This window comes from Tachypleus tridentatus, chromosome 13, assembly GCF_004210375.1.
Source record: "Tachypleus tridentatus isolate NWPU-2018 chromosome 13, ASM421037v1, whole genome shotgun sequence".
Lineage (NCBI taxonomy): Eukaryota > Metazoa > Arthropoda > Merostomata > Xiphosura > Limulidae > Tachypleus > Tachypleus tridentatus.
This window is the reverse complement of record NC_134837.1, coordinates 100,654,491-100,679,514: the sequence shown is the minus strand read 5'-3', so window position 1 is coordinate 100,679,514 and position 25,024 is coordinate 100,654,491. Positions and strand designations below refer to the sequence as shown.

Sequence of the window (25,024 nt, the reverse complement as noted above, 5' to 3'; positions counted from 1 at the left end):
TTTTCTTCGGTCTTCAACCAATGAAATTAAAATGTTTCTTTGTATATTTGGCCGTAGTTTTAGCTAACTAGGTTTTTTTATTTGTAATAATTATTTTTATATGACCATCGAGGGACTAATTCTTTTTAACCGTGGATGTTATATGATTAAAATTCTTTCAGTTATCAGTCGTGTTACTGCTGTAGTAGAAGTTGGACTAGTCACAAAACAAAGAATTAACGACACCTTTGACACTTAGTTAGTTTTCAATAAGCTTTAATAAAGCATTTACTGTGAAGTGTTTTCATACAGAACGTTTAATAAATCAAGTGAAAAGAAGTATAGTTTCTACTGTGAAGAATATTGTCTTTATAAATTGGGTCAAAATCTTCTATCCTGCCAAGATCGTCAGACATACCTGAAAGAAGATAGCCTTGTGAGTAATTATAAAAGACCTAATATTTAATGCCAGAAGCAAAACAATTTTCGTTATGCACAAATTTATAATTTAGCCCAAAATATTTTTAAACTACGAAGTACATTTTCTAGACATATAAGAAAAAAGGATGAACTAACTTTTGTCATTTACAAAACTATGAAATAAAATATTTTTATAAGCACAAAATACCAAGTTTTCTCCATTATTATTAACATTCCGAAGTACCAATTAGTGTTACTAAAGTAAGTAATACTCGATTGTCCTTGACAGTAAATTGCATAGAGGTAAAAGCTAGGAAAAAAGCAAAAAGTTCGATATATGGATTCCCACCGTTGCGTTATTTGCTGCTGTGATTTTCGGTAAAAAGTATTCGTTTCTCATCTGAAGACGCAAGATTCTTCTTTCTCTGCGTCTTAGAAAACGCTAAGTGAGGGAAAATAACATGATTAACACAAATATTTGATGTCATAGCTGTTTTTCACATTTCTTTCAAGCATTACTACAGCCATCGAAGTACCAGAAGGAAGCTACATTTATTGACCCAACTACTTTAAAGAAGAAAATCTTTCATAATTTAACAATTATATGTACATATATTTTTCTTACGTATAACTATTTCGTAAGTAAAGCACTACTGTTTTATGGTAAGCGTTTTATTTCTAGTATTATCGCTATAAATGAGACTGCAAGTTTTGTTTGTCGAAAACAGAACACTTTCACGGTGAGCATATGCTTTAGGAATAATACGTGATGCTGCAACGTATATGAAATGGGCTGTGATGCCCCATGAAACTCGTAAGATATCGAATAGCACTATTTTTACTACGTCTTCCTCCGTATTAACTGTTGATGACGTCACTAGTGAATTAACTCTTTAACAAGATTCAATTGTTCCCATGACACCTGTTGTTTCCTTTCCATTTATGACAATAATAGAATGGACGTGAAAATATTCAATAAAAATTGCGTTTTGTAACATGAGAGACAGAAAAATACATTCCAATACACATTTATTTATTACAAAATTAGTAATACAAAACTCAGCGGTAAGTTTGAAGGCTTACGACACTAATATATCTGGTTTAATTCCTATATTGGGCACAGCGCAGATAACCCATTGTACAGTTTTGCGCTTAAGAAACAAATAAACATTTGAAATGAATAACATGAGCAAAAAGGTTTGAGAAAATTGAATAATGAAATGCAGAACACGAAGGTGCCCAAGACTCCTTTAAATATCGAGAAGTGTTTTTTTGCAAATAACCAATTCCTTTCATTAATAGGAATTGTACCTGACGTATTTCTGCCCAACAACTTGTTTTTGTAAAGGACAGAGATAACTCAAACCTAAATCATTTGAATTAAACAACATTGCAACAACGAAAGAAGAAATAACTGAAATTTGATTTATTCAACCGAGTATTAGGTTTACTATATTTACCATGCAAACAAGGGAGTAAACACCCAATAAATTAAGAGATTTGGTTTGTTTTGAATCTCGCACAAAGCTATACGAAGGCTATTTGCACTAGCCGTCCTTAATTTAGCAGTGTAAGAATAGAGAGAAGGCAGTTAGTCATCACCACCCACCGCAAAATCTTGGGCTACTCTTTTACCAAAGAATAGTGGGATTGACCATAACATTATAACGTCCCCACGGCTGGAAGGGCGAGCATGTTTGGTGTGACAGGTATATACAAAATGAATTAAAATCGTATGATCCAGTCAGTGTTAATTAACTATAAATATTTTGCTGATTCTCCAACCTAAAAAGTTGGCATTTCAGACATCGGAAAGATACTTTATTCTTTATACACCAGTATTGTCACACTGTACATGGAAATTCTGGATTTTTTAAAAAGACTTAGAACTACAGAAAATGTTAATATTTTCTCAAACTTTAACTTAGTACCAAAATTTAACATACTCACTGCTAACCCGTCTATCAATAGGGATACTAATAAGTGCACTTAGAAAATGATTAATCTAATAGCTTTCTTATAAACTTTCGATTAAATTATTGATTTTGTTGCTATACCAGAAACTGTATAAAGACCAAATTTAAAACAGCATTATAATTCAAAAGCTTCAAAACACAGAAAACCCAGATTTTCATTATCATTACGAATAAAGCAACTATGTATTTCACAATTTTAAAGCAATAAATAATTAGCAATGACTTTTTGACACCTGGTGAGTTAAAAACAAAGACGTTATTAAACATTATCTTTATAACAAAAGTAATCATTTCAAAACCTTACTGTATATTTAAGGTGTTATAATATTTCACGTTTCCTTTAGGATTTAGGTTTAATACCAGCTCTAATATTTAAATTATTAAGGACTTCTTTTTGGATATCTTAAGGATTATTATGGAAATCACCCTTGAGTCAAATAGTAAAAAATATTTTCTGAATTATAGACAAAACATGTTTCCAATTGACATGTTTATTTTTCCACAAATGCAAATAATCTATACAGGCTGTGTTTCCAGTTGCTCAAAGTGTGTCACTATGTACAGGCAGAAATGCTCTATGTTAGAAAATAACTTAAAGAAGTCGTAAAGAACAGGGGCGTAAATCCTGGGGGAATGGGGGATACATCCCCCTTTATTTTAGGTGGGGGTATGGTGTATACAATCATCCCCCCTATAGTTTGGTTTGTTGAATTGTTTTCTTGCATCACAGGCCTACAAATTGTGTGTTTGTTCTTGTGATTCTCGTGTTCTTACCAATCGAATTACATAATTAGGCCTAGATGTAGGCTTTTTCGGTAGCCGAAATGTACATCTTTAATATAGGCGTGCTTCTAAGCTTTTCAATCTAAGCGATAGTTCGTAAGTATCAGTCAATAGGCCTAAGTATGCATGCGAGTATCGTGGCAACAAGAATACCCTGTGACTACATGTTTACAGCTCTCAGGTTCACGTAATCAGATATTACGAATTTGCAAATTGAACAGTCCACATAAGTGGTTGCAAAAATCATCCCCCCCATCGGGTGTAAAAAATATACGCCCCTGGTAAAGAAGATCTGGATGAACGTCTCTATTCAAGTAATTTATCTGTCTGAAAAGCAGATCAATGAATAAAGGTGTAAATTCGGATGTGCCTTATCTACGAGTTGTTTTGTTTTTCATTTCGATAAATTAATTTTAAGACTTTGGCAAGGAATACTGCTCTTGAAATATTTATATAGGTCAAAATGTAAGTTGGGTACATTTAAATTAAAATTAATGAATTCCGAATCTCATAAGTCAGGTTTCAGTTTTTACTTCTACAAATTAATTTCCAGTATGTTTCTTTAATAGGTTACCAGCTACCTACGTGTACTTATCTTAACCACCACTTACTGTAATTGTCCTGATGTTACTCCATTCATTCCTCCAGTTTATTCTCGCAGCTCTTAGTAAACAGTTTCTCATCTAACGAAAACAAAGTGACCCAAAAAATAAACAATCGATTATTATGTACAAAATAAAAAACTATGTTTTCTACAAACATAAGTATGTTACAACGTTATTGAGAACACTAGTTAAAATCAAAACTTATGCAGCTGCCCAATATTTCAAAAACCATCAGTTAATATTTTCATGAAAGTGTCAGCTAGTTGTTACCCTTACATTGGATAACTGAAATCTTCATTGAGGCTTAAATTTTTTAAAATTTTAATGTGCTAGCTCAGTTGGTTTAAAATTCACGTATTTACTAAGTTTGTTTGTTTGTTGGTAAGTATAAAACTACACAGTTTGTGTTTTGCCCATCACATGTTTCATAACTCGAGTTTTAACGTTATTAGCTACCGATGAGTATATGAACTTATAATACTAAAATCTTGGGTTTGCTTCTTCGCGACGAACAGTGTGCAGATACCCCAACGTGTAGTTTGCTCTAAAACAAATAAACAAACTAATAACAATCTTAAAGAGGTTTGTATTAAGTATGCTTTTTAGTTTCTGCTTTCTTTTTTTTGTAGCAAAATTAGTCAATGTGTTTATTATTTTGTTGTTGTTTCTGGCTATATAATTTAGTCATTTTGTAATTCACAACTATTCACGTGATCCAAAATTAAAACAATGTTTAATAGTATTATGCCAACTGTGAAATGCAACTAGGTTGTAACTCAAAAGACCAGATGTTCAACATAAGTCCATATATCGTTAAGATGGGAGTTACGTCAGGAATAGTTGTAAAATGCTAGACTTTAGATTCAAGGCTTCCACATCTCGCACTTCGCTTTCACGACAACTTTCAATTAATGTATTAAAATAGATTTGCATGGGGGACACATTACAAACTTCCATAAATAGTGTTGCAATAGTAGGAAGGCTGATTGGTTTGCAGATTTCAGTGTTCTGTTATCTGACTTTAAAATCTCCTTGAGGTAGATCTTAAATACTCCTGGTTACAACTCGGGTACCTGGAACTGAAAACTACTGTAGACTTTTGCAATTTGTCAATTCGATATATGAGATTTAAATATATATATATTCAGTCTCAAACTTGACTTAAAAATACAAATTAAGTTTGCTTGTTGATAAAAACTGATAACATTCTAATACCTTTCCACATTTTAAAATACATCATAATAAAATTATTGTAATTTGTCTTGGATAATGTATACTTCTCCAACTAGGGTGTATCTTGCTTTTCGATGCTTCCAACTCGCTACTCTTTTAACATAATTTGGAGAGATAAGTTTTAACGTAGTACTTTTCAAAAATATTTACTTTATCACTACATATTTGAGTGAAATTTTATGTTTCATAGGCTATATTTGGTTATGTGTTTACAAAATGTCCCCAAAAAACCAATGGGACGAAACTCTCGAAATTTAAAATTTGGCTTAACAACACTTTTGTATTAAACTTCTTGCTGTTGTTTAAAATGTAAGTGTAAATAAACAATAATCCTATTTTTTAATCAGGAAAACGTATCAGTGTCTTAACTATTTAAATACCTCACACTGCTTTGACTGGTTCCTTTTCTTGAAAACTGCAAAAATTGACATCTTTACATTTTCTGTTGTACAAAGGTATCATATAGAACTGACACTTCTTTAATTCTCATAACTTATGATTAAAAGCCAAGAGAAATATGTATTAATGTGTCAAATAGACTGTGTCTGCCATATATAGTGCTGAAAAGGTCTTTTGTCTAATACCAGTACCCATCAGGCTAAGTGAGATAAAACGAACTTAGTTAAGACCAAGAAGTTGTTTATACCATCAATGTATTGAAAAACTATTACAATATTAACTAGATGCAGCAAGCAGACTGAAATTACTATTAATTATATTTAAGAGATTTACAGATTAATTTAGATAAAAAGTTAATAACATATTACTGTTCATTCATTTCCACATTGGTTATTTAACTTTACTACCATTCAGAAGAACTAGAGAACCAACAGACTAGTCTTCCTGTTTTCATGATACCTAAGAAATACATAATCTAGAGCTTGTGAATACATTATAAATTTGCACAGGAAATAAGATTTCTTCTCTGTAATTTCAAGTACTGTTTAAAACACTTTTATATCTAGTCCATTTACATTATCTAGAGTCTAGACCCTTCAATACCAATTCATAGTAAATATCTATAGTTTTATATAATGGTATATTAATTAATAAAGATTCAATATCATATTTTAAACATTGAATATCTTCTTGGAAATTTAACTGTATAACAACTTCTACAAATTTAAAACTGTTAACAGCAGTACAGTCGGTTTTTCATGAGATCTTATAGATGTGTTTTAAAATAGTATTTACACGATAACTAACCCTTCTGAAGTTTCTCCGACTTGCACAGATAGCTGTGAGAAGATTGTTGTTATCTACAAAGTTCTCGGTTGTTAAGCAATTATCCCACGCGGCTTTATCCTAGAAATAATAAACAAGTTGATAAAACCTACTTATTCAGGTTTCATAACAAGCTCATTTGGTCACTTATCGTATGTTAATAATTACTTAAACATTTTTACATTTTAAACATTCAAATTCATATAAAAGGAATTTTTAAGAGAAATTGGGCTCAAATAAATTATTTGTTATTAATCACAAAGACAAACAATGAGTTATGTGTGCTGTGTCCATATCGGGGATCTAAATATTAATTTTAATGTTATAAATTCTTTAGGTCGTCACTGAGTCATTGGCTCTTCAAAATCTGTTATAGACTGTAATTGGTAAAAACGCACATTGCTAAAATGTTTAATAAATTGAAACTATTACATATATATATATTATTAAATTCTGTTTTAGATTGTGACTGTAAAAAATACTGAAGTAATGTCTGTTATTCATTGTATCTGTCAAAAACTTTGTTCTATATCCCAGGTGTAAAAAAAAGCATAATTGAAAGTTAAGTACTGTAAGTGCTAAAGTAAAAGTAATTATATTCTATAAATCAATCATTATTATTTTAGAGCATAAAGTATTTTCATTCGTCTACAAGGTTCAAAAGCTTTCTTATGATTGACATAGTGTATAGAAAACATCCTCCATTATTTCTAATCACCTTTATAATTAAATCAACGTTACGAAATTTATATGCAAAAACGGCTCGTTTGGGCTGAGAAAACACTTTACATAGAAGAGCGAACAACGTTTCGACCTTCTTCGGTCATCGTCAGGTTCACAAAGAAAGAGGTAACTGACCGGAAGCTGACCACATGTTTGAAAGGGGTTGTGTAACTGTGTGTCGAAATGTAGAGGGCGGTATTAGATGTATTATGTATAATATATAATATGTATTGTGTGTGTATATATATATATATATATATATGGTGGGGTATGCATATGAATCATATTAGTAAGGTTTATTTTCCAAGTGCAGCAGCCCTGTAAAATCTTTGATATTTTAAAATAGCTGAATGGTTATTGTGAGAATAACGAGGAATATTTTTACAGGTAACACTACAGGTCTCAACCTTGACATGTGCATTGATATGCTAGAGCCAGAGGTAAGACAGTAAATGTTTTTAGCACAGCGGTATTATATATTCAAACATCTAATACCGCCCTCTACATTTCGACACACAGTTACACAACCCCTTTCAAACATGTGGTCAGCTTCCGGTCAGTTACCTCTTTCTTTGTGAACCTGACGATGACCGAAGAAGGTCGAAACGTTGTTCGCTCTTCTATGTAAAGTGTTTTCTCAGCCCAAACGAGCCGTTTTTGCATATAAATTTCTCAACAAGTGGGTTTCTCGTCATCACTGATGAAATCAACGTTACGATTGTATCATACCCGCTTTCCTTTGATAATTTGCATCAACTTATTCCTATCATGAATTGGCTCTCACTAATTCAAACGTAACAAAATTGTCATTTTTTTGTTGGTAATAACTAACACGTAGAATTTAGAAACCCATTTTGTTTCTTACTGATAGCATATTACTTACTTTCTTCTTTCGCCTCTCTTTCAGTTTATTCATTCTCTCTCACATCTTTCCAGTCTTCCTTTTTTTTTTTTTCCATTGAACGTCTCTATTTTATATTCATTACTCAAACTCACGTTGAATCAAACACTTTTTTTTCTAGCTTTGCACCTGTTCACCGTACACTGGATTATAACATTTGATACCAAGGAGGGTCTTGTAATCTCCTCTAGCTGAACAAAGGAAGGCAACTGCTATTCTCGCTCACTCCAATAATATACCAACGACTCAGAGTAGTTTAATCTCTTAATCTCAAACGCTTTAGATATTAACTAAAGGCCAGACGTATTTTCACACTTTCTCAACATTAACTGATGTTATCTTACTCTTAACTTTATAACACATTCTCGCTTTTTGCTGACTAAATTCAATAATGTTAGTTGTATTCAGCATTGGCTGTGTTTATTTATAATCTTGATGCTATCGCAGACTCCGAAATTCTGGTATATCGTCACGCTCTTCTTCAGATGGGTGCACCACTCACAGACTCTTGGAGAATAGTGATAATTTAACTGTTTTTACATGTATCACGTGACTGTTTACAGTCTTTGTATAGATATTTTACAAGTTTCAATCTTTTACAAGTATATCACCGCAGCATTTCAACAAGCTTATTCCTTTTTTTTCATAATTATCACCACAAAATTAAAAACAAATTCACAATTTTATATATATATAGACAAAATTAACCTATAAATTAAAAACAAATTTACAATTTATATATATAGACAAAATTAATCTAAAAATACTCTCGCCATTCCACCTTTACAATTCATGGTTCGAGTCAGTAAGTGCGTAAATATTTACTCTATCAAATATATTTGTAAACAATCAGACATTCACATTCATCAGATTTAACACCAACTAAATGAATATTAAGTCCCCTGTATATAATATGTATTCGTTTTAATCACAGCGACGTCATAGGCTTATCTTAATAAATAAAGCACGAGAGGGCGTCTGCAATTTTAGGGCCATATGCTGGTCTATAAAGTACTCTAAAATCACACTCATCTATCGCAGTGGTTTTCCATTTGCGCTTGGTATAACCAAATTAAAGAGTTGTTTTGTTTCCACGACAATGCTTTATCTAAGACAAAGGTTTTAATCTGTCAAACCCCAAAACGTTTCTCAGGGATTCTTTTTTTTTTTTTTAAAAAAAAAGCTTTCTCGTATACTAGTACCTTTCAACTTAAATATGTCACTGGATGTTTCACGCCATCCTCACCTATTTGACTCAGCACTATTTCTATGAGAATTTAGGGTTAACAATACCTTACACTAACACAGGTGACAAAGAAACTAACACCACACAGAGATTTCAATCACCGCTGTGCTAAAAACATTTACTGTCTTACCTCTGGCTCTAGCATATCAATGCACATGTCAAGGTTGAGACCTGTAGTGTTACCTGTAAAAATATTCCTCGTTATTCTCACAATAACCATTCAGCTATTTTAAAATATCAAAGATTTTACAGGGCTGCTGCACTTGGAAAATAAACCTTACTAATATGATTCATATGCATACCCCACCATATATATATATATATATATATATACACACACAAACATTTTACTTAGGAAATGACAGTAACGAGTTATTTAATATAGTTTATTTTTACTTGCTAGAAAAAAACCCTGCAATATTACATATGTAATTCAAATGAATTAACCAGGATATGAAGAATATATATATATATTTCTTTTGTCAAAAAATGAGCGTTTAAAATTTCATAATAAATGTACTTCATAGAACACTTTCAAATATTTTATATTGTTAGAAATAGTGCACAAGAAAATGAGATATTCCATCATTTAATAAGGAGATTTCCAATTTAAATGAAAACATAAAAACACATTTGTTACTGGTATTCAAAATCTGTTTTGCTATTGGTCATGTTTGAGTTGAACTGTAGGTATACATCTCAATAGAGCTTGTCAGTAGCCTCGTCGTCATTATATTTCAATGTATATTCCTTTAAATCTGGTTATGATTAGATTACCATTTAAATGAATTTGAATACATAACTATAATTTTGTCAATTTAATATTTAAAATTATAATGAACAACATCGTTAACAAAAGAGTATCAAACAATTACTTGAGAACAAACCGAAATAATATAATATACAACTCAGTCTTTGTTTGTTTTGAATTTCGCGCAAAGCTACACGAGGGCTATCTCCGCTATCCGTCCCTAATTTAGTAGTGTAAGACTAGAGGGAAGGTAACTAGTCATCACCGCCAACTCTTGGGCTACTCTTTTACCAACGAATAGTGGGATTGGCCGTAACATTATACTATAACATTAAGGTGCGACCGGGATTCGAACCCGCGACTCTCGGATTATGAGTCAAACGCCTTAACACACTTGGCCATGCCGGGCCTCTAACTCAGTTATAACACTATTTTTTTTTTCAAAATATTTTTTTTCTCTGTTTTGTACAAGCTAAGCAAATAGTATGTGTTAAGGTGTTTTAAATGATATCAAAATGTTGTGTGCATTTTGTTTTTCATTTATACATTGATTTAGTTTCTCAAAATGTGGAACTTATTGTTGCATATAAGCATACAGTTATAAAAACGTATAGTAAATGTTTATGTGAAACATCTTCAAACAATTTTATAACGAAACTTTAGTAATTTATTATTAAATGTCAAGTACACTGACGTAGGTTTTACAAGCTCTCTAAATTTGCAAGCCGAAATGCAAACAATCAATTTGTCCTTCAATTGCATTTCCGACTCCTGCGTCCTATTTTGCAATCGTAGAATATTACTTAAATACAATCTTCTGGTATGGTTGGTAGTGACATTAGCAAAGGCGTCAACCGTCCATTTTCATTTTTGCATTCCAAATTGTGTGGTTCGAAAAACTGGATTTAGTCTGTAGCCTGTCTCCGAACTAAAAGCTTGATAATAAGTTTTTTCTGTATGTGTTATATATCAGTATCACTTTTCAGGGGTAAAAGCTTGTGATAACCTCAAGAGCAGAAACAAAATGGCGTGTCCATTATCCGTGCTGTTTATCTCTGGCAGGCCACACACTTTGTAAAGAATCTCCTCTGTACTTTTAAACTGTTCTGTAGTAAGGTCATTTTAACCAAGCTCGTCAGAAGTTGATAGTGTTACTTAAATTCCTTCATTGTCATCCTAATGCTGTAATGTTAAACGTTTATCGCAGTTAATCACGCATGAAATAGAATAAAAGTTTCTAAAACTGCAGATGTGAATTGTAATTTTTCACAAATCTCACGAATAGGATATAACAGAGGTTATTTTGATGTGCCAAATTTCATACAAATCTATGTTGATCCACGTTGTTAAAGTGAACTAGCAAAAAAAATAAGTACCTAAGTTTTTAGATACTATTAATTATTAGAGTCTCCATCATTAGTATTGTCTCGAAGAGCGAATTGGTCTCTACGCATCAAGTACAGGAGCATCTATAGAATATCAAGTACAGGAACATTTACAGAATGTCACGTGCAGGAACATCTACAGAATGTCAAGTACAGGAACATCTACAGAACGTCAAGTACAGGAACATGTACAGAATACATGAATGGAAGCAGCTGCATTTTTTAAAATCTCTTCCCGAATTTTTTAGTGCAACGTGTACCAGTGGAAGAAGGATATCCTTGTGGGGATGGTACACAAAATTCGACATCCCATGGCCCTGGCCATACGTAAGTGGAACTAACAGTGTTTGTCTTTCTTCAAATTGAAATTATACCCAAAATTACGTTTAAAACATTTCTGAATTATGTTCGACAACTGATTTCAGTACAAATATCCTCTACCAAATTACAGTAACGATTCTAAACTGTAGACTGTTATGTAACATCGTCCTGCTTGGCTGCAGGTTGAAGCTCATAACAAAGCTATGTCAGAAACTTTATGCCATTGTCTCTTTAGCATCACAGATTACACGGATATGACGTAACGTATGAGATGTTATTTAACACCTGAAGCTATAGGGTCATTAACTCAGGCTCACTGAAAAGTCATTTTGTAATCAAGTTCAGTAATCCTCAATATTTGTTCACTTGTTTTGAATTTATTTACATAAATGACTGTTTGTTTGGAGTGCACTTCTTGACAGAACGTACAGTATTCTCAGTCTACAGATTAAACAGAGCTAAAATATATTGTTTTTCAAACGCTGATATTTTTACTGAGATTATTACCCATGGCCAGATCAGACAAATCAATTACAGAGTTTCTTTTATTCCTCTAGCATTTTGCCTTCGTCTATATAATGTGCATAGCAATTTCTGTGCCGTATTACTGAAACAGTATGTTCTGAACTGAGACGGACTCCAGGCTGTCGACGGTCTCGCTGTATTTAATAACTTGTAGTGTTTTGTGTGTTTTCTCATAGCTGTTGCCTCCTTTTTCGTCTTTAGTCTTTGTTCACCTGATTCATGTATATCTTCTTTACTTCATTCAGCCCATAGTGGCACAGCGGTATGTCTGCTGACTTACAACGCTAGAAACCGGTTTTCGATATTCATGGTGGGCAGAGCACAAATAGCCCATTGTATAGCTTTGTGTTCCACTTCAGGCAAACCAAATACTTCATTCTTGGCATATAATATAAAAGCTGTGAGAAACTGGCAAATGTGTTTTAAAATTAATCACAGAGTTCGTGGTTTACCAACAACTGTAATCAATGCAAATGTTTGTTATCACTTCGTCAACTAACTAATGTTAGTAAACCTTTGGAGTAAAACGCTTTTACTGTGTCAATTCTACGCCAACTACAATCTCAAAAAAAACAGTCACGTTACTTAGTAATGTTAACTCTTTTTTAGCAAAAATGTTTGCTTAACTTTTCGCTGTCACAGTTATAGTTATGAAGGATATTTTCTACAAAAACAATCAATGGATAAATGTTAAAGAAATGAAGTAATTAATAATATAAAAAATAAATGAATAAACAACAAATCAATAAATACTTATCTATCTATTGTCATGTTTATCGATCAGTTTATTTTAAAATTTTTGTACGTTTTTTTTTGTGTGTGTGTTTGTTCGTTCCAATAAATATATATTTATTTATATTATATTTTATTGTTCATTTTTAGTTGAATATCTATTTTTTAATCATTCGTGTATTAATTTATTTAAACATTTATTTATTAATTTATTTTGACAGTTATTAACTTTTATATTAAGGATCAAAGAGTTAAAATAACGTTTATTAACAAGCAAGTTTAGGCACAGTGGGTTCAAATTATGTTAAAAACAGTTGCTGCTGACTTTTAACAAACATTCATCTTAACCTCTTAATGAAGTCTTGTTATCGGTTTCCAATCCAGTCCTATATTAATACAGACACGTTTAGTGTGTTAACCTTCTTCCATTCTCAGTTTACTTAGAAATATATTCTTTAAATACAAGAGGCAATAAGAAATACACGTGATCATTTATAAAAGTTGAAGCGCATCTTTTACCTAGTTCAATAACTGTACATTATAAGTCACTGAAAAGACAATCAAATGTATTCACGCCATTATTAAATATACAGAATACGTATTATTGTGACCACTAATGATTACAGTCGTTTTTATTTTGGTAATTTAATCTTAAAATACTTACCACACAGTCCATTGAAAGCACGAATGACTCTTCTTAAACTTCGTCGATGCTGTCCCTGACGAGCATTTTGTCCATTGACATAATTCAGCAAAACGACAACACAGACAATTGTAACTATCGAACCTTTCATCCCAAAGAGACCGTTCTTTGTTTGTTTTCTATTGAAGAAAGAATTGGTGTTTCATTTTCCGCAATTCTGTTTTATACAAAAATTTAACTTTTTTTCAGGGTTCTTTATAGTGTTATTGAACACATAATACATTCTTGTCTCATAATTTGAGTCAGAAATTATTTTATTTCAAGCACGTATATCATGCAGTAGAAACGTATTTCCGATTGTAGCGGATGTGATTTATAAGTGTGGTACTAACAGAGTCTGAATATTAAACACCCAAGTATTTGTGTTGTATTCTGACACATTGATATCCGTTAAATAGTTATCAAAAGTTCGTAAAACGGAAATATCATACAGAAAAAGATTTTGACAGGGCAAGGAAACACAACCATTGTTTTCGCACACAATTCATATTGAAACTGAGATATTTCGACAGATCTGGGCGGTATTGTAAATCTGTGTGTCACGCTCTAAGTCGCATGTAAATTTTTGTTTTATTAAAACGAAATATTGCAGTTGTAAAATAAAAAGTACAAAAATGTGTAATTATTTGTTTGTTGTTAAGTACAAAGCTATACAATACGATATCTGAGCGCTACCAACCACGGGTATCGAAACCCGATTTTCAGCTGTAAAAGCCTTAAGACTCTGAGGCAAAATATAATCAAAAAAGGAAGTACGCTGAAAAACAGTGGTAGTATTAATTTAAAATTAGGCCCGGCATGGCCAAGCGTGTTAAGGCGTGCGACTCGTAATCTGAGGGTCGCGGACTCGCATCCCCATCGCGCCAAACATGCTCGCCCTTTCAGCCGTGGGGGCGTTATATGTGGCGGTCAATCCCACTATTCGTTGGTAAAGAGTAGCCCAACAGTTGGCGGTAGGTAGTGATGATCTAGCTGCCTTCCCTCTAGTTTTACACTGCTAAATTAGGGACGGCTAGCACAGATAGCCCTCGAGTAGCTTTGTGCGAAATTCAAAAACAAACAATTTAAAATTAAGCAAATTTATAAAAACAGCCTAGGAGTAAAATTATTATAAACGTAATAATAAAAATAAATTAAATTACTTTATGTTTATTTACTTTACTAATATAATTCTTCAAGGAAATGATGTAAAAAGTCAGTGTTGAGACAATCGTTTTATAAACACTCTGTGTCATATCACAGAAGTGTTACTATAAATATTCTGTTGTTTCAAACAATATTGTAGGTTTCAGTTTAGCATTTATTTTATGTTTTTAATCTTAAATATCTGTGATCTTTAAATGTACTGCAATCGATGTGCAGAAAGAAATCTGTAAGTTGTATAAAACTTTACTGTGTCACTTTAAACATAAAATTGAAGTTAGCTGTCGCTTGAACTTATATAAAATCACTCACACACAAACAATTTATTGTAATAGTTTTATGTATCGAATGTTTTACAGCTTGTATCTATTGTTTTTTTACAATTTATCAAACGGGAAACATTATGTATCGCCATTAATTGTAGGCAATGCTACGTTTCGAAAATTTTCAAAACAAATGAAACATGTGAAAAGGTTAGATATATAATTCAATATGTTTCACAATGGTCTTTGTTAATAAATTTCATCGCTTCGGTAACCTTCGTTTTGTGAATAAACATACGGACGAGTGAAAAGATCGCAAAAACTCTACTATGCCCACACCTCTGATTGGTCGGAGCGTATCAGACAGCTTGACGAGGAATCCAATAACAATAACTTCACGAGTTGTGAAGCAACTGGAAAGTTTTTTGTTGTTCTTTTTCAATTTCGCGCAAAGCTACACGAGGGCTATCTGCGCTAGCCGTCCCTAATTTAGCAGTGTAAGACTAGAGGAAATGCAGCTAGTCATCACCATCCACCGCCAACTCTTGGGCTGCTCTTTTACCAACGAATAGTGGGAGTGACGGCTAAAAGGGCGAGCATGTTTGGTGTGATGGAGATTCGAACCCGAGACCCTCAGATTACGAGTCGAGTTTCTTAACCATCTGGCCATGCTGGGCCTCAACCAGAAAGAGATGGAATGTAATGACTGGATTATTCGTGTTAGAAACTACAGTTTTTCTTCACTTCCTAAAACTACAGTTCTTAGCTGATATCAAAAGTGTTGTTATTTAATATAAACCTACTTGTTTTCGTATCATAACTTGAGACATTTATGGGGACGAACATATAAATATGTTAGTAAACGTTAGTGTTAAATAATAGCACACAGAAACTGTGGGATAAATTTTGAACATTCTCGCAATAAGTAATAAAGGTCTTTATTACAGTCAGTATCAATGGTTTTTCTTAAGGTTATACCTCTTCTGTTACTTTCGATGGAAAAGGCACCGATTTTGTACTTCGAATTTAGTCGCTCACCAATAATATATGAAACGTTTCTTTCTATAAGAGGCGTGATTAACAAACAGATTTTTACATCGTTTAATTTTAAATCGATCAGGTTCATGGCAGTGTTTCAACTGCGTGTTCATATTATTAAGCTCGAAAGTTATTAGTTCAGATGGTTGTTTTTATCGTAATTCATTCGGATAGTTCTGACGAAATGGCTTAGTACCAGCCACCTGGGGGAAAATAAGGTCAATAAAACTATAACAGAAAGTGTCGTTACTGTACAATAAAACGAAACGAAATTATTTGTATAACAAAACCAGATGCTCAGTTAGAAAAATTTAACTGAGCAACAAAATCGTGAGTCTGATTGGCTAGTAGGAAAAAAAAAAAGTAGAGATAATAGATACATGCAAGATGAAATACAGGGTACGCATAATTTTTCGAAATGAGTTTGAGTTACATCGGTAAATAATAGCAATTTTTCTCAGTCCTTGTAACGTGTAGAAACTATTGTAAATAGAACAAGCAAATTTCAGAGCTAACTCGGTTAATAACTACAAATTAAAACATCTTTCATTGGTGCTTCCACAGTTGATATTTCTATCAAAGATGCCAAATACTAAAAATTTGAGTATGTTTTATTATGACAGATAAGCCTTAAATGTAAAAATTGATTAAGATTTTGGGATAGAAACATCTACTTAAAGTTTGTATTTTGCAACTTACGAAAGCCTCTCCAGTTAGGCAGCGGTATGTCTATGGACTTACAACTCTAGAAGGCGGGTTTCGATACCTGTGGTTGGCAGAGCACAGATAGCCTTTTATGAATTTATACAAGAAAAATTAAAACAGCTAAAATGGAAAATGATGAAAGGTGCAACAACTTAACGTCCTGTCTTAGTTTTTACTTACCCTGTAACAATCAGTTTGTCTGGTGAGAGTTGATGTTATATATGTGATTCGTGAGCATTTGTTTAAATTGCTTCTACAAAGAAATCATCATTTGTGTTATACTTCTATATATGTTTTTAGTTCTCACGAGAGGGATCTAATCCAGGACCTGTCATATGACAAACGGCTCTCCACTAGTTGCGTTAAAGAGTTAACCGATAGTTTACTGCACATACAAATGATAACAAAATATTAATATTTGATGGGAAAATCTTTACTTGCTTAGAACTATAATAAAAAGGAATCTAAAATAAAATTCGTAATACACTACTACAGTTTACTAAGAGCCGTTTTTTGTAGATGAAATGTTAGGAGATTGTTTAAACGTAGTTATACATTAGCTGAAGATTGAACAAAACACACTTTCACATTATTTCTACGTGAACATGGACCTATTTTAAGGGGCCATTAAAGGAACAGTTGAAATACCATATAGATTGGTGTATATGATAGTACCTGGTCAACATATTAAGGAATTCTATGTCTAACCATTAGTTCTCATCTGCAAGACAAGATGAATTTCATAGTAATCTTAAATTCCTCAAGTAATGTTAGACACAATTCAATTGAACGTGATGTAATTGCTGTCAAATCAGATTAAGAATCCAAGGGTATCGTGCTCGAGATATGATGCTAAAACTCACTTTCGATTTCAGCTATGAGTGAATTATAAGACTTACAGCCAATTCTTCCACTTAGGCTGGCCATTGGCTGCCTTTCCTCTGTTCTGCAGTTCAAAATTTCGAGTCTCTGAACAAGTAATTTGCCCACTGTATGTATGTGTTTCAAGTTAATACACAAAACAAAGTGTGTTTTTTTTATATCACACAAAACAGCATAATAAGTCATTGCTTGGATGAACCGTTTTGAAATAGATAATTACAATGTTTCAAAAACAATTTAAATAGTATGAAATATTACTTGCTCTTTCTTTTTTAAGAATAATTTTGATCGTCGCAAAAGCCAGCAATACTATGTTTCATGTATTTACAAAAACAAATTCTTTAAAAATATCAAGAAACTCTACAGAAATGCTCAGTATGCACAGATATTGCATACAAACTTTAATCATGCACGTGTAGTTCCAGATACTAGAACTGTTGACACAATTCAGCATACCTAAAAGAAGAATGTTTGCTAGTTTTCCAACAATAATATAAAATGAATGAAACTTTGTAGAATGGACGGCAACTGCCTGTTGTGGAAACGCAAGTGTAAAGGAAGACGTTTCGAAAGTCTTCCGCTTTCAGCTCAGACGAAAAGCGGAAGATTTTCGAAACGTCTTCCTCTACACTTGCGTTTCCACAACAGGCAGTTGTCGTCCATTCTATAAAGTTTCATCATGAATACTCTGCCTAAAAAGTCTATTAAAGAATAATATCAAATACTTAAAAACACTTCTCACTTTCATGTCTTTAATATGATGTTAAATGTTACTTTAAAATAAATTTTGCAGTAAACTTACTTCTTACTGATGCATCTTATTATTGAAATAATTATTTACTTCTGATCACAAAATGAAAAAAAAAAGTATCACCATTTTCCTTATAAAATACTAATATTGCTGTGCGATCTTTAACACATTAAGCTTTCGAAAATGTAATACGCATCCTCTATATAACTCCATGGTAAGTGGTGTTAGAAGACACTGAATTTTCTATTTTTCTTATGGTTAAAAGAACAAACTTGTAAACAGATTAACTATTAAACGATCACAAACAAGTACTTTGACCTCATGTCACAATTTTCTTTAACTGTACCGAAGTTTATGATTTCACTTTCACTGTCAGAAATATTCGGTTTTTCCTTACAAAAGGTATTTGAGGAAACTCTTAATATTGTCACTGTTGAACAGTTTTCATTCCTTGGTATTATTTGTTTCGAATTTTGCGCAAAGCTAAACAGGGGCTATGTGCGCTAGCCGTTCCTAACTTAGCAGTGTAAGGGAAGACAGTTCGTCATCACCACTCACTGCCAACTTTTGGGCTACTCTTTTATCAACGAATAGTGGGATTGACCATTACATTATATAGCCCCCATGGCTGAAAGGGGGAGCATGTTTGGTGTGACAGGGATTCGAAATCGCGACTCTCAGATTACGAGTCGAGTGCCTTAATCACTTAGCCATATTCCTTGGTAAGAACTGTTTGTGTGAAGAGCAGCATTGCTAGTCGATCAGCACTTTGTGTCCATGACTGCATTATATGTTACACCACTGAAAGCCGCTGCCTGTTGGCTACACCACTGTAATAATCATGAGTTTGACTTGTGCACAGAGGCATTTAATCTTTGCAAAAAAATTAAAGGTTCAAGGATCTAATATATAGATGAATTAGTATAATGGTTTCTCTCAAGTGTATTGAAAGAAACGAGGCATAGTTTTGTAAGCAAGGTAGGTAACATTAAATTCAGTTTTTTTAAAATTTATAATGAAAGTTTTGTTTTCTGTAGCACTAGAACTATTGTTTTATAAATTAAATGGCATGGAATAACGAAACTGTATCTAGAATTAAAATAAATTCAACCAAACTTAAATTTCAAGTTAAATTAAAATGAAGAGCATGTGGTCAGTAGAAAGAAAACGTTATAGTAAAACAATGAGTGAATTTTATCAGCGAGTCTTAAAATATTAAGACATGAGCTACTCGTTTCAGAAGCGAGAGGGAATCTGTCATGAAAGTGTCAAATTGTATTCATAGTACACAATTTTTTCTCTATTTAACCAATTATAAAACAATCATCAGAGTACGGAACTATGTGTGCTGAATGTGATAGCCAGGAGATAATATTTCGTAGACCAGGTGAAGTAGAATATTACACACCTTTTCTGGGAAATAGAAGATAAATTCCTTGACTGAATAGTCTACAGAAAGTAACACCCCAGGCTAAAATTTATCCTATTTGTAGTGTGAGCACTTTGAGATATACATTGCAGTCACAATGACTGGGTTAATAAACACTGTCTAAACCATGGGATGCTGTGACTACTGCCAATTTATTTCGCTTCGATTTTCATTCCAGGGAAGAATTCCACCTAGAATCTCTTGCCATTAAACTAAGAAAATCATCTATTAACCAGATGATGAGACCTATACATCTTCAAATGTGAAAAGTTTAAATCTATAACTGCTACCTGTACCTGATTCTGAAGTAAACAAGAAGGAGGTATGATATGTAGTTAACATCATCCACTGCTAACTGTTTGACTTCTTCTAGAGATCTTAAAGGTAGATTTAACTGCAAATTGTTTGTTGTTTTTAGAGGGTGAGGCGGTAATGGAACGCGAATAACCAAATTAGCATGCTAATCAAATGGTTACGCTCCGCTCAAATTATCGTTGGACAAAGCCATTGGCAAAGATGATAATACTCTGATTAATTTTTATCTTTCTTTTTTGTGAGCCACGGGACTTTCTAACTTTATTTAATTTTAAAATATTCATATCTAAGTTGACTTGTATACTATAGTTCTGTTTTATACCCTTCAATATACTATACTACAGTACTGCTTTATACACTGACATTGTACTTTTCAATGCATTTCGAACATTTGTTGAAAAAAAACAAACTTTGATGCAAAAGGTCAACGATGCTCTGCACCAGTAAATTCTGAAATAAAAACAAAGTCTTTGTGTGTTTTCTTATAGCAAAGCCACATCGGGATACCTGCAAGTCCATCAAGGAGAATCGAACCCCTGATTTTAGCGTTGTAAATCCGTAGACTTACCACTGTACCAGCCGATAACTTCACTTTTGTGTAAGACCAAGATCGACGAGGGAAAGGAAAATATACTATACATGTTTCAGAATGTAAGAGTTTTAATTAATAATCAAATATGTGTAAAGAAATCAAACACTACTGAAATAATGAATAAAAATATCAGACAGAATGAAAACGTAAACGCGTTTTAAACAAAGCTACAGAACGTTTTATTAAGTTTTTGTGTTTTTTGTAATCTATAAGAGCACAATTTTAATGTATTTATGTATGAACATGTTTGTGGAATTGAACAGAGTTGAACAAAAAGGAAAGAATCTTATTGCTTATAAACTCAAGAGGCCTTTCTAGATATTTTAAAACAATTTCTCTTATACAAGAATCTTTACTTAGCATACAAACATGTCTTACTTTGGAATATTATTTAAGATTGATATTAAAAGAAGTCGTGTAGAATAATATTTTTCATTAAATAAATATATGTTTATGCACTTAAAATAAATAGTTGTGTTTGAATAATGAAGAAAATAGTGAATACATAAATAATACAATATAATAAGGATGGTATTTGCATCATCCCTACATAATCTCATAGATGCACAGTGTCGTAGAATGTTAGCAGACAAAAACAGAATAAATTAAACTCAGTTGTGATTGAATACTTATATTGTTGTTATATAGCAAATGTCATCCATGTTATGTTGTTTACATTGTTTTTGAAGGATTGATTCGCTTCCTGTTTTGAAAAGTTTATCTTTACTTGTTTGCTTGTTGCTGTTTTTTAATGCAGTGTTTCAATATAGACAGGATGGTCGTGTTTATAACCAATTTCTAAATACAATGAGATTCTAATTGTAATATTTATTGTTTATCTATTATTGGCTTGTAATTCCTATTTCACTCTGTGCCTGAGCTTTTAACTGTTTTTGTGTTATTATGTAATAAAAAGAAGCAGAAAAACAAGAAATTTAAACTCTTTACTCTGATGTTCACAGAACTTGTGGTTCAGTCATAACATGGATGTTGTTATATTAGAAAACGTTTAAACACTCTATGGTATTGAGTAAATTACAAAAATGTCACTTTAAACATAAAAATTGAAGTTAACTGTCACTTGAGCTTATATAAATCCAAATACACACACACAACACTTTATTGTAATACTTTTTCATATCCAGTGTTTTACAACTTGTCTCCATTGTTCTTTACAATTAACCAGAAACATTAAGTGTCACCATGAATTGTAGCTAATGCCATAGAAACATGCAAAAAGTATGCATTTTAATATAAAATTAAAAGAGAGCTTCCTGTTTTGGTTTATCTTTTAGTAAAACAGCAAAACTGTAATGCTACTACTATAATAAAAAATGTTAAATATTATTTAGTAAAGGAAATGAGTGTATAGGTAGTTATAAAGGTTGGCCTAATTATTATTATTGTAACGCAAGAAGTATAAGAAATAAAATAGATGACTATAGATCACTGGTACAAATGGGGAATTTTGATATAATGGGAATAATTGAAACATGGTTAAATGTAGTTGATTTTGATGACAGTAATTTCTTTGAAACACAGAGTTACATACTATTTAATAGAGAGTTTGTTTGTTTTTTGAATTTCGCACAAAGCTACTCGAGGGCTATCTGTGCTAGCCGTCCCTAATTTAGCAGTGTAAGACTAGAGGGAAGGCAGCTAGTCTTCACCACCCACCACCAACGCTAGGGCTACTATTTTAGTGGGATTGACTGTAACATTATAATGCCCCCATGGCTAAAAAATCAAGCATATTTGGTGAGATGGGGATTCAAACCCACAACCCTCAGATTACGAGTCAAGCGCCTTAACCATCTGGCCATGCTGGGCTCCTGCTATTAGTGATATGGCACATAGGATTTTAGGTTGTATCTAGAGAAATATTAAATGCAGGTGTAAATAGATTGTAATTTCATTGTATATGTCACTGGTTTGGCCACATTTGGAGTATTATGGTCAGTCATGTGTTCCTTGCCTTAGAAAGAACATTGAATTCTTGAAAAGAGGTCAGAAGAGTGGTTGAAACCTATCAAATAATTTTCTCTTGATAAAAAGAAAAGTATGAAGGGATCTGATAGAGATGTTTAAGATTGCAAAAGGAATTGACATTGTTGAGGCATCATCTTTTTTTCATACTTAACAGTAAAAATAGTAGGACTAAGAGACACAAGAATAAAGTTTGGCAGGGTAGGAGTCGTTTTCAGATAGTTTTATTTTTCTAACAGAGTGACTAGTCTTTGGAATGTGTTGATTTGTATGTTTTGGAGGTAGTAAATTTGAGCTAAAAACAAAAAGCTTGGTAAGTATATGGATGAATAAAAAAAAATCACTATTACAACACCCCAAGAGAAAGCTGGGAAAACATTGTGAACAAAATAATTTAGTTTTGTATTATAAAAATGTGTAGTACAGTAAACAATTGGCTGAAATTCATTTCCTTTTGATTTTCAGTCATAGTCGTTAGGAGTGATATAACAATGTTATAATGATATAATAAATTACAGATTACTAAATAAGTCAAACAATGACAAAATATTTACTCGCCCCCGGGTGGGCTCGAACCACCAACCTTTCGGTTAACAGCCGAACGCGCTAGCCGATTGCGCCACGAAGGCCATATGAAAATGTTCTATAATAATTTATCTAACCTTTCAACTCTAAGTGCTTTTTTTTTTTTTTTTTTTTTTAAGTACACAATTATTTACAACAATTTATTATACGTGTACCAATAAATATTTTCATTACCTAGTCAAGCCGTTTCGAAACCTTTATATTTCAGAAATGAGTTCCTCATTGTCAGGTGAAAAATTCAGTAAGATGTGTATACAATTATCTATACCGATAAAAGAGTTCGGCTGCATGTGTGTGTGCAACCACCATACCACATAGAACCTCAAGACGTGAAACTTTTACAAATAATAAAAGAATTCTAAAAGTGTGCACTTAGGTATAATCGTTTAGATTTGACTTAAAACATTTTGGCCATTTTTTTTTTACCTTATAGTTTTGCCCCATAACCTTTAAGCTTATAAGGCAGTAAGCTTAACTGAAGTAACCTTCAGAGTTTTGTTTCCTGAAGGTCTACAGAAAATTGTTTGTTTTTTTTTCGACTTCTCATTTACTGAATGGCCAATATATGGAGGTTTTCTGCCAAATGCTCTTTTTCAACATAAATATAGAAAGAAAAATACAAATTTGAGAATTAAAAAAAATTGAACTGAACTAATTTCCAGAAATGGCAACATATAAATCATTTAAATAATTGATGTATTGGGGTAGTTATGAAAGTAACTAAGATAATGAAGACACCTGATTGATACATTGAGGCCTCTATGAATCATGAAAGAACCTTAGAATCCTACATAAAAGCGTAGGTAATTTATGTTAGTAGTATATACATAGCAGCTTTAATGCACCATGTTTCTTAATGTTTCCTGGAGGTATAAAGTTCTTTTCATTACCTTTTATTGTTCGAGAGCTAGGCGTTTTCAATGTTTTCGCAATTTTAAGTTTAATCGCTATATAGGAGAATATGATTTTTTTTTCAATTGAACCTCTTGTAATAGTAACCAGGATAAGATTTTGCTTTCCTATGCTGTAAATTCTGTTAATTTTTTTTAGGTATGGAAAGTGAGTTAAGGATCTTGCAACCTCAAGCTGACGCTGTAACGGGGTCAATACTTCTGCTACTGTGACTAATTGAGTATTATAAGATAGATATATTTTTTTAAGTTCCGAGGCTGCTTACGACTGGAGGCCTGGCATGGCCAAGCGCGTAAGGCGTGCGACTCGTAATCCGAGGGTTGCGGGTTCGCGCCCGCGTCGCGCTAAAAATGCTCGCCCTCCCAGCCGTGGGGGTGTATAATGTGACGGTCAATCCCACTATTCGTTGGTAAAAGAGTAGCCCAAGAGTTGGCGGTGGGTGGTGATGACTAGCTGCCTTCCCTCTAGTTTTACACTGCTAAATTAGGGACGGCTAGCACAGATAGCCCTCGAGTAGCTTTGTGCGAAATTCCAAAACAAACAAACAAGCTTACGACTGTTGGGGCACTTTAGATATTGATTCAACATTGGTGCTTCTCAGACAGAATTACCTGGTGACACATATCTCCCCTCCAGATAGCTCTCCCTAACTTAGCAATGAAAGAACAGAGGACAGCAGCTAGTTAACACTACCACCTGCTATCTCTTGAGCTATTTTTTTACCAATGAAAAGTGAAGAAAAACGTCACTGTGTAAATACCTCATGCGCGACACACATATTGCGAGTTGAGTGCACATAAGGGATAGATTCTATGAAAATCTGTATTTCAGAATTACAATATTTTTCACGTCGTCAGGGCTCGTAATTTAACGAAACAACACCACAAAAGTGGTTAACAAAATCAATCACTAAAAC

General features: G+C 32.8%; 1 protein-coding gene and 1 non-coding gene across 2 annotated transcripts; both read right to left on the bottom strand.

Moving 5' to 3' along the window:
* Positions 1–238: 238 nt before the first annotated feature.
* On the bottom strand, positions 239–13,670 carry LOC143238509 (uncharacterized). Its single transcript, XM_076478795.1, has 6 exons — positions 13,469–13,670; positions 9,221–9,273; positions 6,203–6,301; positions 3,770–3,841; positions 749–841; positions 239–397 (listed from the first exon to the last, which is right to left on the bottom strand). Exons 1-6 carry the CDS (start codon positions 13,596–13,598, stop codon positions 371–373), a joined length of 474 nt encoding a protein of 157 aa, XP_076334910.1. The 5' UTR covers positions 13,599–13,670; the 3' UTR covers positions 239–370.
* A 9,496-nt stretch (positions 13,671–23,166) lies between these two features.
* Positions 23,167–23,240, bottom strand: TRNAN-GUU (transfer RNA asparagine (anticodon GUU)). Its single transcript has one exon. It is a non-coding gene; the product is annotated as a tRNA-Asn (tRNA).
* Positions 23,241–25,024: the final 1,784 nt, after the last annotated feature.